This window comes from Tachypleus tridentatus, chromosome 13, assembly GCF_004210375.1.
Source record: "Tachypleus tridentatus isolate NWPU-2018 chromosome 13, ASM421037v1, whole genome shotgun sequence".
NCBI lineage: Eukaryota > Metazoa > Arthropoda > Merostomata > Xiphosura > Limulidae > Tachypleus > Tachypleus tridentatus.
Window position 1 is genome coordinate 129456408 of NC_134837.1, and position 19704 is coordinate 129476111.

At 32.1% G+C, this 19704-nt stretch overlaps 1 protein-coding gene across 46 annotated transcripts in view; it reads left to right on the plus strand.

Moving 5' to 3' along the window:
- Positions 1-387: 387 nt before the first annotated feature.
- The window catches only part of LOC143240970 (uncharacterized), a 32547-nt gene continuing 13230 nt past the window's right edge, over positions 388-19704 (plus strand). For 6 of the 46 annotated variants that reach the window (XR_013022086.1, XR_013022083.1, XR_013022087.1 and 3 more), the window contains exon 1: positions 864-1351. Coding sequence is in view for 15 of the 46 variants with exons in the window: in XM_076484312.1 (XP_076340427.1) it covers positions 532-551; positions 9988-10040 (73 nt within the window). In the remaining 31 variants the exon portion in view is untranslated. The other 40 variants (XR_013022090.1, XR_013022097.1, XR_013022107.1 and 37 more) reach the window with 35 other exon arrangements.

The following is a 19704-nucleotide window of genomic DNA, read 5'->3' on the forward strand; positions in this document are numbered from 1 at the left end:
TTTGTAAAAGTGGTAATACCAGTACCAGCCTTCCTGAGCTGTATAGAACAGTATTTGGTCGTTGTGCGCTACTTCAATCAGACTTTTTCCTTCAGCAATTGGCCTTGCGCTATGTTGTAGGCTTCAAAACCTTTGCAAGCTAAATTGTGCAGATATTATTAAAAAATGAAGCTGCAACAGTTCATCAGTCATCGTAGTTGAAATTACAGAGATACCATTTGCAATTTTATTTAGCAGCCTTATGTAAAATCTATTAACATGTGCATAACAGGTAATAACACTAACTTTGTCTGCACTGCCTTAACTCCAACTCCAAGGTGAAAAAATAACAAAGCAAATTTATTACACTATGTTTTGTTTTGGTTTATTTTGAATTTCTCGCAAAGCTACACGAGGGCTATCTGAGCCGTCCTTAATTTAACAGTGTCAGACTAGAGGGAAGGCAGCTAGTCATAACCATCCACTGCCAACTCTTGGGCTACTCTTTTACCAACGAATAGTGGGATTGAGAACATTATAACGCCCCCACAGATGAAATGCGAGCATGTTTGGTGATTACATTATGTGCTTTTTAGCTTGTACCTAAGCAAAACTATACTAAGTCATGTATCAGTGCATGCTTGTTATAACCATGCATGCATTATTCTTTTTAAATAGAGAGTGACAAAAATAATTTATCCATAGAACTTACAATGTGTAAGTTAATACTTTTAGTTGCTGGCAACACGACAGCTTTCTAACAAAGTATGCTTGATTTGTTGTTTTTTTGTATTTTGCCCATCATACAACTTATAGCTACAAGTCTTTGTTTTTCTCCCTCTCTACAAAATGTGTGCGCCTTGGCGCCAGAAACTCAGCCTGTCTACGTTCATTCTTTGATTTACACATAATGTATGATTAGCGATTTCTTTGATACAAAGTTTATCACTAGCGCTGTCAAAATTGCAAAATCACTTGTAGTTTTTGTTGTTGTTTTTCAAAACAAAGCCACGTTGGGCTATCAGCTGCTTTTACAACAGGAATCAAACCCCGTATTTTAGCGTTGTAAGTTCGCAAACTTACCTCTGTTTCACCGAGGGACTATTTGTAACCAGAGGACAGTGTCACTTGCAAGAAACATTAAACTTGACAGTAGCGTTGATGTCAGTGGATCTATTGCGGGTCATTTTATCTGTAGATAGAATTAAACATCTATAGCTAAGTTCATGATATCAGTTTTATGTTTAGACACGACAAATATGACAACAGATGTCGATGTTAATGCATCTGCGCTGTTATCTTTATCTGTATCACGAAAATGGAATTCATACGGTATTTGTTACTTCCCAACTACCTTTTATGGTCAGTAAGGGTATGTATCGATATTGTATATTGGCAGGACCTTGTGGTTGATCAGTGTGAGTATATAAACAACTCATATTGACTTGAGGTACAGATTATAAGTACTTTAATATTTATAGCAAATGACAAGTTATCTGCTTAGTTGCTCGTAAGATACAATTAAGTAAATTGTAAGCATTATGAGCGAAAGATTGTGGAACATTAATTCTATGTTCATTTATACTTAGTCTGTAATTTGTAAATCGCAAAAAAAAGTAAAGATCGGTGTAATACATGTCAGTTTGCCTATAATTGAAGTTAATATACAAAACGAAAAGTTAAGAGGTATCAGTCTAATGCCATGATGTTATTTTGTAAATTATACAGCAGCCCCGTATATGTAACTATTCTCTTGGCATAATTTTATTGTTCATTATTCAATTTAGACAAAATCTTAAACAGTGATCAATGGCTATGTATACTGTTAGGCCTATTCCGTGAATGAACGAAATCTCAGTTAATGCTATCTGGTGAAGGTAATTAATGTTACAACATTCCTCATAGTGGATGGAATCAACTACTAAAACGCTTGCTTATTAAACAAATTAACCAAGATAATAAAGATAAAATTACATGTACATTTGTAAAGTATGGCAATGCAAACTACTAGTATTGCATATTATAATAATAATAATAATTTAAAAAATAAGAGATCAGACAGGATTCATGTTTTCTAAAAGATGTTTTTAGATTAATCACTTTGACGTGACATTGCTAAAAAGTAATATTAAGATCCAATTTAAAATCATGTTTCAGATATTCAAAGTGGATTCACAATTCTCTCAGAAAATTTTATGAAAAACTAGTGAACAACTGGAGAAGGTTATAAGTTTCAAAAATTGGTGATAAAATTCATGTTAACTCTAGATTATTTTTTTACACTATTAATTTGTGTATTGTGAATTCAAAATTAAATGTGAGTAAAATATCATTTAAAAACTGTTTGTTCCATAAGTCACTGCATAAGAAATCATTTTTCAAGACCAGAACTTGTTGGTTTGAATTAGACAATGAGAGAGAAAAAAAAATTTTTGAAATGTTATTTATGCAATACAGTTCATTAAATTTACTAGATATATATACCCAAGATGTTATTTTATTCACTTCTGATTCTGAATCCACAATAGACAAATTGAGAGTAATGTTAAAAAAAAGAAACAATTGCAGTTAACATGATTTTAATCACAGTTTTTATTCCTGTTGGCTTTAATGTGTCATTAGCTTTTAGTATTTAAACAGTAGCCTCTAAAGGATATAGAATATTTTTCAAATGCCCTTAAAATTGTTTTTGAGTAAAACTTCTGAAAACACATTTATTCACAATGTTCCTAATCCACATCCAGCTGGTGCTAAAAAAACCCAACAAAAAACCAACTCCCAATTAAACTTGCAGAAAATAATTTTCCCAGGACCAATATAAAAAAACAAAACAAAAATGTTTTTTCCCCCATTTCTTTCAGTATAAGACTACATCTGTCTATCATAAAAATTAATTGTAACAAAATAATTTGTTTAATAAACTATAATTGCAAGGTTTGTGTACGCAAGAGAAACAAATGTTCAAATGCATTTACAGAGTTGTCATGAAATATTAATTATGATAAGTTACGGTAGCAGGCTGTTACTACAGTTTATGTTCCATTAGACACTACTACATTCCTGAAACTTCCACAGTTCAGATGGTAATGTCATCTTATAGCCTTCACCAAAAATGAGAAAGATATGCAGAGTAACCAACAAGCAAAGGATGTGACTGGCAAGACTGCAGTAAAGTTTTGCATTCTTCATGGCACCAAAAAAACAAACAAATAACAAAACTGAAGGGAAGGGGTTTATTGGCAGTACCTGAGAGCAAGTTTTTCAAAATTTCCTTGAACTTTTCAAGACTTTTTTTGTGAGTAACAAAAAAAAATAAAGGCCATAGATTCACTGAAATTAATAGACTTTTTAATTTGTATAAGAGCTTGATCAGTTTTCTTGAGCATTATAATTTTAACCATTTATAAAACATGTAGAATATTTCTCATCAGAAATTTCATTCATTAGAGTTTCTTTTAGAAACTAAAAATGGTTGTTTCTATTGAAAAATAGCAGTGAATCAGAAGTGTGTTTTATAATTGGTTGCATTCTTTCAAATTCAGCTTTAAAACATTTATTGAATCATTATTATGGTATAAAGACAAAAGTACTTTACTATATAACAGAATTAGGAAGGATTTCTTGTAAAACACATTTCCTTATAAAAATATCATAAAAGATAGTTTCACTTTTGCCAACTTTATTTCTGGGTGGAAGCTAGTTTTAGTGAATCCTTTGTTATGTACACCTAAGTTTTTCAGTTGTGTGACTGATTCAGATATTCTTATTCCATCACTTTTGCAGTGTTTACAGAAAAACCTTCCTATTGCTGGTAGTGCATTTGTTAATGCTGAAACTTTCTAATGTGTGCTTGATTCCAAACCTTTTCTAGGTTGGTTTACTCTGTGTCAAATATAAATGTTATTTATTATGTTTATGGATGATTTTACACAAACTAAAACAAGTTCACAATGATTTTATACTTTGAATTAAAAATTGTTTAAACTTGAAGAATGTTGAATCTTAGTCAACTGAACAGCAATCAGGGATTGTGCCAGCCTTTTTTCATTAAGGGAAATGTAGGAGGCTAGAGAATAAAATGAGGGAGCTACACTCTGCATTTTGTAGACACATGTAATATAGTATTTAGTAAGTGTATCATTAACAATAATAAGTACTTTTTGTTGGGTGCAGAATCCACATTCACTTACAGCCACATGTAAAATTTGGTTATGCTCCACCTGAAAAGTTAATTAAAGGCATGTTAATGTTTGCTTAAATATTTTGTGATGACATATTTCATACATATTTCTCTGCTGTTGTCTTGAGCCCCTCTTGTGGGCAATGGGCCCTTAGGAAACATCCCCTCTCTTGTTGGAGTGGTGCAGACTACAGGGGAGGCTAAGGCACATTTTGGATGGCTTGAACCCCATCAAACTAAGATATTAGTAATTTAAAGTACTAAAGTTTTAGGTTTATTGAAACTTTTGAAGTGGTGTTATTAGTTGAAAGATTTTAAAATTATTATTAACTTAATCTAGACAAAGTAAAATTTAGATGATTTTGCAGTATTAAAAGAGAAAGGGGAAACACATCTAAACGTGTGGAAACAGTTCATGAAAATTAATGCTGCTAGAAATAGAGAAATATTAGAGGACCTTTTAGAGTTTTATAGTTCTTATGAGGGCTTATTGGAACATTTTATGAGATGTCAGGTCATACCAGTGTACTATGATTTTCATTGTTTCAGTTTTCATAGTATATATCATAAGCAATATTTGTTTTATTGTTGATGTAAGTAATAAGTAAATAAATTTTAAAACAAACACACTTTACATTTGCAGTGCAGCTCTGTTAACTGTATTGGCCATGCCTGTTGTTATGTTCATTATTTTAATGGCTATATTGAATAAAACTTGACTAAATGTTATGGTGAAAATTTAACTTTTAATTTTGATGGTTTAAAGTTTAATTTGTAGCTAGACCTATCTGTAATAATGCTTTGTGGACAATTTATGTGATCTGTTTTTCAAAGTAAGTTAATTGCTATAACAAAGAAATTTAATTAAAATCTATGTTTAATCATAACTTAAATTATTCTTAAAGTAATTAATTTTACTTGATGTTCAACATTTTTCAAATTAATTTCTATAAATGTGTAATACATACACACTTATGGGTAATAAATGCCCATATCCTATCTACTGTTATGTTAACCTGAAGATAACCAAAGAAGGTTGAAACGTTGTTCTGTACTTTATTTTAATTAAAGTTTTAATACCCATACTAGCCATCTTGAGAATACAACACCCAGTATTCTCATCTATATCTTATTCCAACCACCCACTTACAGTATCTTTGTTCCATAAATTTCCTACTTGAGGCTCTCTACAGAAAATCCTGAGGGATTTTTTATAGATATCCTTACCTTTCTCTTTTCCACTTAAGCCTGCACTTTGTCTTCAGTTTTGGCATTATACACATAGTTTATTTTTTGTGGGACCTTATAGGTAAAGATGCAGTTTTGGTTCAGGATAATTTACCCTTGACATATGATGGAGATTTGCATCTGACACCTTTTCTGAGATGTTATGTATTTGATACAGTCCCTGAAACTGTCAAGCTGCAGATAACAACTGCCTCCCAACAATCTGTCTTTTGTAGGTCATTTGTTCTTTTGATTGGGGTACTTCTTCTCATTGCTTTCCTTGATGATGTACCCCTTGTTGTCACTAGTACCATTGACTACCCTGTGTTGTCAGTTCTGGTGGGTCTCAGCTGTTTGAGTTTCTTCCTCATTGATAATCAATGGATGATATGGGTTCGGTTCTGTCAGAATAAATTGTTACCGATTTCATTCCCCACTTTCTGTTTTACCTTGTCTCATTTCCTTTTCTCCTCCTTGAAATCCCATGACGTGCTAGCATCTGTCAGAAGCAGTTTGAGAATTGACTTTGCAGTACACAGTGGAACCATTTCTCCAGCCTTTTGAAGGTTTTATTCTCAACTTCTTGTTGTCTCAAAGAAAACCAGGGATGGAGCCAGTAATCAGTTTCTCTTGCCTCAACCACTTCATCACACTAAATTAGTTCATCATAGTCTTTTTTTCTCCCTGAGATGAGCATTTTCCCCATGGTTGTGGATGATGAAAATAGATGTCTCCAGTGCTTACCTATGCACCACAATAGCACATTAATCTAACCCTTACCTTTGGTTTGTCTGTCTTGGATTCTTTTGTCAGTATTTGTCACACTCTAGTCACTTACTTTGGTACCTCATATTTTTTGTCAAATAGTCTAGGCTTTTGTATTTTATCTCCATGCACTGGAGCTGTGATTTCATTATTACATGAATGACTGGCTTCTTCTGAGCAGGAATCAGATACTCACGCTCACCAACTTCTTTCTGTGGCAGGGTGGTTGGTGAAATTGGTGAAGACATTCTTTCAAATCACTCAATATCTGGTCCATTTGGAGGTATTTTTCAACATAAATATCAATTATGCACTCCTTCACATTTTCATTCAGTGGAACTTTTGGTTCACTGTGCCCTCTCAGCCAAGTTACTTGCAGCTTGAGGATCCTTCTTGGTCATGCTTATATGATATTCCTTCATTGGGCACTCCAAGAATGATGGAACATTGCTTGGGGTCCTCTTTCCACTCTCATTTCCCTTCCTTCTTCCACGTGAAATGACTTGCAATGGTGGCTAGCTAAAGTCCATTTTTTGGTGGATATCCTTCCCCCCATATACAGATCTACATTTTTTCACAGGGGGCATGGGTTAATCACAAGGAAGCTTTAGGCCATTGATCTGTGGTCAAAACCATCTTGAGTGTCAACATCATTGAATTCCTACCCATACATTAGGTATTGCATCACTTTCTTCTCTCTCATCATTATCATTTAAACACTTCTGTGGTGGTTAGACATATGTCAACCACTAAGGGGATAACTGGTCCAAATATCTATGTTTTGTATGTTGGATCTATTATCCTGGGCATATGCACATCACATTTACCTTATAGCATGTCATGTGTTGGGTGCTCTTAGTCGAGTTGCAGACCATTTTTTGCATCCTAACTGGATCTGTCCATTGGAGTGGGTATTAGATCCTTTCATTTTCAGTGATCTTTGCCATTAAGGAAAATCTCTTTAAGTGGATTTCTTTGCCTTGAGCCTCAGTTCTAAGTTTACCCTATTTTGGTCACCTGTACTGGCTTTGGTGGTTTATGCTTTTAGCCAGGCTTGGTTACACAAGTATCATTATGTGTATGCTCACATCTGATTGCTTCATTTGGTAATTTTTCTTGTACACTCCACTTCTTGTTGGGCTCTTCTGATTGCTTCCTGTTGGCCAGCTTAACCTTGGTTTCCAAGGTTACAACAACTGCTCCTATCCCAAACTGTTTCTTTTCCATCTTCTCTCACTTTTCCTGGTTAATCTTGATCCCATATTCTATATCCCAACTTACACATCCTATGTCTTCACACCTGGCTTTTGTCTGGTCTGCTGCAAGGTGATCCTGTTTCACATGTTGAGTCACTTCCTTGTTAGCTAGTTCCATATGACTGTCATTCAGGGAAGTATACCAATGGGAGTGGAAAATCTTCCACTGTTAGTCTACTAATGGGAGTTTTCGTGATGGCAAGCCTGCTTTGGCTCATGTAATAATTTCCTACCCGGCTTTTTGATCATGGATCTTCAGTCTCCTCATTTTACTGGATATTGGACACCCTCATGTCAAACCCTTTATTTTTTCTAGTACTGTAGGGTTTTTACTTCTGTTCTTACCATGCTCATGCATTCTTTCTAGATTCAGAGGCCTCCAATTTATCCTGCCTTTCCAGATCAGAACATTAATGTGGTTTTCCATGTTCTCACTTTTCCTCTGTTTGAACCACTTTCTCTGTGCACCTTGTTTCATCTCTCTCTTAAAACATATTTCCTTCTCTTGCCCTGTGGACATTGATGGTCTGAGTTGATTGCCATTGATGTTTCATGTACCCTTTGTCATCCTACGTATCTTCTCCTTTATTTGGATCATTCCTTTCTTCCAAAGATTTTGTCAGCTTAGGAGGGTTGTTCCTTTTTTTTTTTCTGTATCCCATCTTTACCCTGACAAGATTTGGATAGGCTTTTGTATGGTTAGGACCATTCATAGTTTTATAGCCTGCACTACTACATTTTGGGGTACACATTCTGGACTTTTTATCACATGGCAGTCATCCTCCATTTGTGATTTTTCACCTTCTACCATTACCAGTTGGGCCCACCTTTTAGTCTTATTGGCCTATTCTTCTTTAACTTATTCCTCCCGTACCTTGTTCTAGGTTCCCTTTCATCAGATATAACACCTCACATTTTCCCTCAGTTCTTGTCTTCATCATCTGATGGAGGAGACTCTACAGTTTGGCATGTGGACTATTACCATACATTTATCTCCCACTATCTTCATCATATTGCAGTTTCCTCTTCATCTGGGCTTCATCTACAAACATGAGCAACATGACTAAGAAATACTACTTCTGTGTTGATGAGAGTACATGTTCCTGGTTTTAGTTTCAAGCCTGCTTTCTTTATCATCTGAAATGCCATTCTCAAATTCTTAGCTGCAACCAAACACCAAAACATTGTAGGTGTAAACCAGGCATGACATCTATTTATATTGCAGCCTCATCAGTCTGAGCTTCATTATCCTTTCAGAAGTGGAGGGTGTCTCACATGAGTTGAATTGCATGATATTAAATTCATACAAACCATCTCTCATGCCAAAAGCACTCTTAGATTTGCTTTCATCATCTAGCTCAACTTGCCAGATCTAAACTGTTGATTCACCAAAAATTTTCCTCTGCACCCAGACATTCATTATTTCATGACAAGGGAAAGGCATGAACACTATTTCACCTTTCTAAAATCAACACAGAGTCGTTGTATATCTTCCTTCTAGACAGTCATTACTGTAGAGGACTAAGTGGTCTTGAAGGTTATATAACTCATTCCTTCAGTATGTATTTTATCTTAATGTTGACTTACATACCTAGGACTGCATAGAAGCTAGTGCATAAGTACTTGATTGGGTGAACGTCACCTTTATCTGTGTTGTGGCAGGTCACTGTCACTTGACCTAACCAGCTGTTTGGCCTCAGAAATATGTTATTATACTCAATCAACAATTTGCTGGGTTGCTTTTGTTGTATAGGGTCTACAATGATTGCACAATCTTCAACCATTTATTTCAAAGTGTCTTTAACCACGTGCTTGCATTTATCCACAGTGTAACAAACACAAAGTTAGCCTTTGATTCTTTTACTTTGCTTAACATGCCTGTGACTATTCAATTGTAAACCTGATTGTCCATAATTATAAAAGAACACCAGGACTTGATCCTTTCTCAGACAGCCTGAGCTGTTGCTACATGTTCTTTGAACAGAAAACAGTTAATTTCATCAATAGAAAGGCATGGAAAACTGCTTTTATGTATGAAGGTACAGTTATTTCTCCACTACTTACACTCCTAGGCTTAATCTAGTTCACATTAGAAAACATAACCAATGAAAATCAGTTGCACAGGCAAAACAGAATGATAATTTCTATAGTACATCCATCCTGAGAATTTTAATGTCAGATCTGAGGTTAGAGCTTTGCATGAACCTAACCTTAGATTAGGTGTAGTATAAAACTTTTATTGAATAGGTGTTATTGTTTTAAAAGTAATTGTTATATTTTTTTGTAACTTTGTAATTGAATTGAATAACAAAATGTAGAAACAATGCCTGAAAAATTATATTATGCCATATTAGATCTCAGTTTAACTTTCTCAGCATATTAACTTGCTGTATGACTGTAAAAGGCATTTATAGAGTTAGAATGACAACACTGTTTGAAAACATTAGTTTTTTATTAAAGAAAAACAAAACTTTTGTAAATATGTATTGAGACACATTTTCCACTTTGTATAATGATTGTTGCATTTATTGTCATTTGTAATTAGTGAATAAGTAAAAAAAGATTTTTTTTCTACTTCAGTATGCTGCATCTGAAAAAGGAAAAAGCTAAAAGTGGAAATGTTGGGCAAAACAGTAAGATGTTTTTCTGAAGACCATAGGGCATATTATTATTAGTTGTTCAATAATTCAGGTTAACTGTAAAGACCATGGGGCATGTTATTGTTAGTTGCTCAGTAATTCAGATCAACTAATAATGAAACAATAATATTTAATACTTCATGTGTAATAATATTAGCATTTTAATGCATTTAATGAGTGTTTTTGGTTGCTATGTCTGCTAGGTGTAAATGCAGAAAGTTTAATAGTAAAAATAAAATATATTTTAGTATGTAATTTATGAAGCATATTTAACATTTTAGTTGCCAGGTGGCTTGTGCTGATGAGGTTTCATTTTTGCAATTTTTTACTAATGAACTGATTCAAAGTTTTATAAGCTAATTGGAAAAGCTCAGAAGTTAATTATGTAAATTGATTGGAACTGAGTGATTAACTTAATTAATTGATATAAATAATAATGTAAAATAATTCAAATTACAGTTAAATTATTAATGTCAGGAACTAATCAGTTAATATCAAAATGAGTTCTGATTATTACTGTTTTCAATTATTCAAGCTATCAAAGTAAACAAAATTTTTCTGCTATCAGTTTTCATTATTATTTTCATTAGCTAATTTAAGGCTGATCTACTTAATTGATTAGTACAACAGTGATGAAAATGATTAACTTATTGAGATTAATGTTTCCAGTTACAATTATTTTTGGTTATGACAACATTACATAGTTTCATGTTAGAAAAAGTATTAGTTCATTATAATCAATTATGAAATTCCACAGTTGTCTAGCTTTTAAAATTTACTAATCAAAAGCCAGGGAAGAGAACTTTATTTTATTTCAACCATTAATAAGTATAAAAAGGCCTGTCACTTTAATTCACTTTAATATATATGGTGTATTCCTGATGATATGAGACTCACTTGCATGTGTTGCATAGTTAATGATGCAAATTGTTTTTAATTCTTAGTGGTTTTGTTGTTGACAGAGCATATGTTTATTTATTGTAATAGTTTGGTGTGAAGTTAAATCTACAACATTATTTGTTATTTTGGTTGTTCATATCTACTTCGGTTTGTATGGTTTTTCTTACAACCTGCAGTTCAGAGGCTTAAGTTTAGAACTGATATTATTTCTTACTGTTAATAATTACATGCTGTTTTGTAACTCGACAGAAATAATCTTGATTTTTATTCATTGCTACTTTTAATCGCTTTGCTATTACTACTACTGTTGTTAAAGTAATTGCATGTGCTGTATGATTTTCTAGTTTTTGATAATGCTAGAAGTGAAACCTGAATTTCTTGATTAAATTACAAAATTAGTTTTCAAATGGTAAAGTGTATTACATATATATGACTAATTGGAAAAAATAATGTAATCTGTTATATAATCTTAATTATATGTTACTTTATGTCTATATATTGTACATCATATCTTGATATATAAAGTATTTATTCCTGCTCTCGTGTCCATTTATAATGCAGTCTGAACACATACAAAGTAACATTACTCATACTTGGAAAAAATTCTTTCATGAAAAATATAAATAAATAAACCCATGATATCATACCAGACACCTGTATATTCATTACTTTAAGTATATGTTAAAAAGACTTAACATTTGTTAAATTTGAGACATTAACTTAGATACTCAAAGCTCTGAGTACTTGTTTGGTATTCTAAAGTACACTGATTAACCTTGAAAACAAAAAACATAAAACTAAATATAAATGTTTGAGTGATAGAATTTAAGACAGATGCCAAATACAATGTATAAATAAAGTGAAAAGTTCTAAGATTTGAAGCAATCGAAGATAAACAATGAAGTTGGAAAACAACTTGAATGGTAATAAAGAAAACTCTCATATGTGATAAAATATTTTTCATTATGTATTCAAACCATCTCCAAACATCATTATTTAAGAGTAGATTCTTTTGAATCAAAATTAAATGAGAACACAACATCTTTAGAGGGCTATTTTCAAAGTCTCTAAATGAAGAAAACTCTTTACCCCCAAAAATGTGAAACAGCATTTGTCATTTGTCCATAATTTTCCATACTTGCTTCTTTCACATGACTTACTGCACATTTGTACACACTGCTTTATTTCCAAAATTGAGATTTCCAAGTTGCATTAATGATGGAAAATATTTTATTACACAGTTGTCAGAAGTTGGTGTGAAGTCATTTCAGAGGTAGACACCATTTCAAATTCACTTTAATCCTAAAATTCAAATCACTTTGATGTTCCTTTGACACAGTAAAAACTATAGTACCAATGCTTGGATGTGTTGGAGAACCTGAGAGAGTTGAGATAATAAAATATATATTACAAATAGTAATGATGTAAAGCACACTAAAGATGTGGTTAAGCAGAGTCAGAATAGAATTAATTATGAGACATATCAGAACTGAATTCAAGTGAAAAAAAGTGGAGTTGATCAACCTTATACAAGGATTGGTTATAGAGACAAGCAGTACTGAGATATTTCTCTCAGAAGAGTGTCTCTTTTGCCTAGATGCTCATTAGTATGCCCAAAAATGGGGTAAATTATGATGACAATGTATTTACAGGTGGTACAGTAAACAGGTAAGAAAAATTCTGTGTCCCATTCTTATTGTAGAAGGTGTACACAGTCAATAGTTGTGAATATCTAAAGAAAGGTCATTGAATGTTGAAACCAGTCAAATCAGTGTATGCTTGGGGAAAAGTGAGAAAAGGCTCAAACTTTCCAATAGATGGAGTTTAACAACCAGTAGACAGCATCAAAAATAAAACATGAAACAATAATTAAACATATAATGTTCATTGTTTCCCATTCTAGGTAGAACTATGAGATTTATATTGTAAACTTCCATCTTATATTGGATATCACTTAGTCATGTAAGGATGTTTGAACAGAACCTACTGAGGCATTTTCAGGTGTCATCCTCTGTCTACTTCCAGAGGGCATCACCTTTTCATATATTACCAGTGCAGAGAGTGGAAATGTATCTGGGACAAACATAAATGTTAAGGACTGTGTGAGGGCTCCAATCTGATAAATACCTGTAAATATTTATTATTTCTTTACAGAAGGAGAAACTACAAATTTTGCATATATGGTAAATGCATTGTACATAAGAATCCTGTTTAGAATAAACAATGAATGTAGAATCTCCAAAAATATATTTTTTTTCTTCTTACATCTAATAACTTCTTAATCCCAAATATGAAAATTTATATTGAAAGTGTGTAGGACACCAGTAGCTATTTTGACTACATGTGTGAAAAATATAAAGAGCTCAAATCGTACTGAAAGAGAAGTGATAAACAAGTTGCCAATGGCGAAAGTGAAAAAAAATATTAAGAATGTGGATAATTCAGGAAAGGTGGATAAGCATCTTTGATATTTACATTTGCTGTTCTGAAACTATAATAAAGAATTGTCAGTAAAACCCTATCGTATTTATCTTAAAGAGATGAATGTTCAAATAATGAGTAAAGTAGGAAATGTTTATTAGTAGTCTTCAATCTCCTGATTATTTTGGTACTAAAAATAGATGAATAAAAGCCTAGAGTGGCATAGTGTGCTGCTTTAAAGCCCCTTTTTGCAATAGGTGTGAACCTACCTAATACAAAATTCTGAAAACAAACTGGATTGGACAGAAGAGGAAAAGAAACTGAGTTATCAAAAGTGGAAGAGGAAAATGAAATTAGATAAAAAAAACAACAACTGAAAAACTTTATGAAATTAATGGTTTCAAAACCAAAGGCTCCACAGATCAATAGAAGATCCTGAATGGCCTTTCAAAAAACATATTAGGAGCTGCTCTGCAAGAAAGTCATTGTAAGGTTTGAGAAGGCCCATCTCACATCTGGGAAACTCAGAAGGAGTGAAAGTAACAAGACATAAAAGGCTGAAAAGTGGGTAATGCAGAAGGATGGCTATTATTAACTGGACATTGTAGGATGGCCACAAAAAGTAACATGCAAAGCTAGAATCCTATCAGCTCCTGCTTACCAGCTTGTAATTGAGAAATTAATTCAGGAGAAATACTGGTGAAAAAATAGAACAGCATTTCAAAAGTTCTATAAGGATGCAAATCTTTTATAAAGTATTTCAAAAGAAACACTTGCCATATGGAATCCGAGACTATGTCAGTAAGAGCTGCAGAAAGAGAAATGTGTAAAATAGCCACTTTCTGCTGCTAAAATGAACTGAGAGAACTAGAGCTAATAATTGTGCTTATGAAAAGAGTAATTAATCTTAATTAACAGCATATGTGAGAATACTTACAAGAGCAGTGTGGAAGATCTACAAAATTCAATCTTACATTTTGTAAGTCAGACACAATATTTTGGAATTGCACTGATTTTTGAAAGCATCAACCATCCCTGAATGTATGGAGAAGGAGAAAGAAGTAAAATGTTTCAAGATGTAATATTGTAGCAGATCATTAAACCTCCAGTTGTAATGGGAATGTGTTGAAGATTTAAAATGTATCATACGTTGGAAATGAGAAAGCTCCATTGAAATTTCATCAGGATGGGGATAGGTTGTCAAATCCTGTTCATTAAAAATGGAAAACCTGTGCAAAAGAAATGTCTTGTTTACGAAAAGAGGAAGAGAGCTAACATCCTCCACAAATCCCTTAGACTTACCTGGGACACCAACTCAAGGCTTGGCATTGATGTCTTGAAAGCATTGGTCAATAAAGACTAACAGTACACCACATGATCCTCCTGCATAAAAAGGGGAGACTGGAAGTAAAATTCTCAAAAGAAGCAAAATAATTTTTGTTATTGAAATAACTCAAAATTAGTTCTGTAAAAGAGAGCACAGAGTGTGAACAGCATGACTTTAACCAACAAAATAATGATCATGGAAGAAAATTGGAAATTTTAAGATCTCTTGATACATGAGCAAATAAGTTACATTAAGATTAGAGTTTGGAGAGCTAGGAGTAAGTGACACATACTTTGCATTGAGTTAAGAACATTCGGAACATTAAAGTCTTGTGGGTGTTGATGGTGTGAGAATAAAGTTAAAGCAGAAAGATTATCAGTATTTCATAGGTAAGTCTACCAAATGTAAAGTATATAATTAAGCAGCAGTCTCTTCTGAAGGAAATCCTTGTGTAGCATAAAAGGTGAAGGACCTATAACAGTGAGTAGCCAAGGGAAAAACAAATTAGTTGCATTCCAGAAATATTTCTTGTTATTAAACCTATAAATTCATGATGGTAGAAAAACATATAGGATTAAAAAGAAAATTAACATAAAAATACAAGATGCTATAATCTAAGTACTTTAGAAATATAAACTCAGATGTGTATATTTGTGAAATTTTGAAAACTAGGCAAATAATAAACATCCACTTGTCTAAACTACAAGAAAGTTTATACTTTGCTTATTTCATTTGTTTCTTTCCCAAGTGAGAATTAATAGTAAAATAATTTGTATAAAATTAAAACTGAATATTCAGTTGAAAAAATCTCTATAATACTATTTTTCTTAGTCAGTTATTTCAGTGTGATTTTATGGAAGTAGAAACTGTAGCCCTTGTGTAGCTTTGTGCATAATAACAAAACAAACAAAAACATGATTTTATAAGCTATAATGAAACTGAATTAACATCATATACTAGTTTATGCTAGTACATAGTAGATAAAATGCTGAATATTGTACTCTTTGGTATGATTACTTTAGTTGTGCACTTCAGTATTTCTTTGTTTATGAGGTATGTGTCTTAGTCAGGTGCATAGATCCTGGGGGGATGGGGGTATACACCCCCTTCATTTTAGGTGGGAGGTATGGTGCATACAATTATTCCCCCCTACAGTTTGGCCTGTTGGATTGTTTTATTGCATCACAGGCCTACAAATTGTGTGTTTGTTCTTGTGATTCTCGTGTTATTACCAATCAAATTACATAATTAGGCTTAGATGTAGGCTTTTTCAGTAGCTGAAATGTACATCTTTAATACAGGCGTGCTTATAAGCTTTTAGATCTAAGCGATAGTTTGTAAGTGTTAGTCAGTAGGCCTAAGTATACATGCAAGTATCGTGGCAACAAGATTACTCTGTGACTGCATGTTTACAGATTTCAGGTTCATGTAATCAGAGATTACCAATTTGCAAATTGAACAGTCCACATAAGTTGTTACAAAAATCATCCCCTCCATCGGGTGTAAAAAATCTATGCCCCTAGTCTTAGTGAATTAAATTAAATAAAAAAATGATTAGTTAAAAATTGGTTTATCTGTTGTTTATAGTGTATGTAAAGTTTTGCATTTTTTTTCAGTTTTATGCTTAGTGTCTTTTTGGGTAAGAATTAAAGTTTCAAAAAAAAATTAAGAACCTATATGTTGCAGAACATTTTGACTGTTTAATAAAAATTTGCTGATTTGGCCAGAATATTCAAATCTTAACAAAACATGAGTGGTTTTTAAAGTTCCAGGACAATGTTTCACCTCCATGATCACTTGATCTCACTTTAAAATAAATTAACTTTTGATGTTACATTCCTATTAATAAATACAGATTTTTGCAGAAATTTGGCATTACTTTGATAAAGCATAAGATCTACATTTAATGAAAATTATAACTGTAAGACTTGAATGTGATAATGAAATGAAGCTAACCAACAAAATTTCTCTAATTTTTATAGATACTCGAGAAGTTTTTTTGAACAATGTTTCAGTTTTGAGCAGGTGCTTTAAGTTTTTCTTCACATGAATTGAATTGTCATATTTTTTATTTTGTGTTCAGGTAAAATTGTTTTTGTTTTTGTACAAGTATGTCCTTTGTATTTTTCAGTCATTTGTTCAAAGTTTTTAATCTCTTGTATTTGACTGAAAAATATGTTTGACAATTGTTTTATTGACATAGAATCATTTCTCTCTAATGAAACAGCAGTTTTATGCAACAAAGTGCCAAAGTTTTTACAATGACGTGCAATTTCTTATTTTGACAAAATACAAACTGTAATTACCAAATTACCTAACTAATTAGATTCTTACTTGGAAACAAACACTCTTTTGAAGTAATATTCCTGACATAATTAAGTTCTCACTTTGAAACATATAAACCTAAAATTACAAACAAACAAACTTTTAAGATGTCTTCAAATACGTAATAAATAAATAAGTACAAAGGAAGACTATATAAAAATATTTTAGTGAGACATTGTCTTACTTTCTCCAAAACCTGGTGAAACATTGTATATATCTTGGCTTTTAAATCCTAAATATAACTTTAAGAGAAACCTTTGGTAATTTGTATGATTGTTTATTAACAAAAAATAACTATCACCCTTTTTCTTTTAAATTAGAAATGGTAGAATTATGTTTAAATTTAAAAAAAAAAATGAACAGCTATACTGAATGTTGTGTGTTTGTTTTTAAAAGATAACTTCACTCTGATATGTTCTTTGTCAAAAATGCATGTGTTTTTGCTTTCAGAAACACAAACTGTGATCCATAACAGTAAGAGGTTTCCAAGCTGTGTTTCTCGAACCATATGTGGATTCCATGCTCCCTTCATGTGAGCCATGGAAAGGTTTCTTAAGGAAAGGAAGAAAATGTAGATTATGGAACAAGTCAAACACTTAAAAGATCAGCCATATGAGCAGGATAGTATATATAAATTAGATGGAAAAATGATTAAAACTGTACATTATGTGGCATTTAAGTTTGAGTGAAAAAATGTATTATTTACTTGTGAGTTTCCATGCATTGTAAGATAATGACCTAAGTGCTGGTTTTTTTACAAAAAAAGAAGAACACTTGTTGGAGGTTTTTTACAATGGAACATTAAGGTAAGAGACTAAAAAAATTCTTCAATCAGAGTGTTGGAACTAGAGGTCTGAAAATTACTTAGAACTTGCAGACAGAGCAGTTCATTATCTGATGTCATTTGCTACTACCTACCTGTGAATTGCAGAAACAGGATGAATGCTGAATCTTACTCAAGACTGAATATGATGAGTATTACAACAAGCGTCATTACACAACTTTGTACACAAAGACAGGTTAATTCATCATAGAAAGAAATGTCAAATTTTTGGTTAATGTTACTATTATAGTGATTTTTATGCACTTATTTTGTTTTGTTAGATAAACAACACTTATTATGTGTTTTTAATACTCCTTCTTCCCACTAATATCACAAAATTAAAGTGGTTCACAGGCAAAAGAGCTTGGGAAACACTGATTCCTAAAATTTGTATTCTGTAGTAAGTACTAAAATAATGTGATTCTAATCACCAAATTGCTGCTATTTAAAACATCTAATTTCTCTTCTATAAATACAAAGTATGGTATTTGTACGTTTATATCTGTGCACAACTAATAACCAAAAGATTCTAACTGTTTCTATTCAGCTCATACAATAATTGATACTACATTCACATTTTCCACTTTAGTAAAGTAAGAGTACATTAATTAAATATCTTCTGTATTCTGTCAAGCATCATAGTTAAGTTTCTGGTATTTTATTTATTTTGATAACAGTATCAATTCTAAAGTCCTATTTGGTTCAGTGATAAGTTTGAGAACTTATTATGCTAAATATCTGTATTAAATACCTATGATTTGGCAAAGTGTAGGTGACTCTTTTGTACACTTGCATCTAAAAAATGAATAGAAATTAATTCTTAATTTTTTTCAGGTCCATTTGGATTGTTTGCTAGAGCTCATTCCAGTTCTTCTGCAATACTCAAAAAACCACTCCACCATTCAGGCAGTGAATTGACCTTCGTGTTTATAAAATATTATGTATACATAATGTTTCGTCAAGAAGCACTTGGCACTGACAGCAAGAAAGTTTTTTAACTTATGAACTAATGTGAACAACACAAATATGAAAGTGGTTTGCAGTATTGTTTTTGCTAGACTTATATAATATGATATTTAAAAAGAACTATGAGATGAAGAAAATGTAAATATTGTTTATTTTCTTTAGAAAAAACAACTTTTAGCTTTGTAGAACTTAAACTTTATGAATCTTGTGAAACTCCTCCAAAATAACAAAAAATATCAAGCACTGTTTCTTTTAAGGATTTTCTTAATCTTCTGTATATGTAAAGACAGTCAATGTTTTTCATTTTTTGTGACTTTATTTATGAAAGATGAATTTTGGAAGAACATTGCATTGGTAATATTACAATGTAAATCAAAACTTACTTTCAGTTAATTTGATGATGTTTCAAAGAATGATGGGAGACCTTTTATTTTGTTCTATATCAACAATGTGATTTGGAATTTTAGGAATTGTGATTTTTATTTTCAGATCACATTTTTTAATATGATTCTATATTTGGTTGTAATTTGTTATTTTTCAGAAAATATTTTCATCCTTTTTATTTATTTATTTTATTAAGATGTTTGAAATTGTCTTATTTTTAAACTGTTGGTGAATTAGGTTGTTTAAACAACATTAAAGATTGAGGAAGCTTAGCCTAATTTTAATAGGTGAAGATCAAAAATTAATAGTTAAGAGAAAAGATCCTGTGTGATTCTTCAACTGTCAGTTACAAAATAGTTTCAAAATACTTCAGCTCAGATGTCCATTAGAAAACATTTCATTTGGCTTCAACCTTAAATAAGTTTTTTTTCTGTTCTGAACAAGTTGAATTCCATTCACCTGGGTTTCCAAGGTAATCTAAACATTTAGTTAGCACCAGGTGTTAAATATCC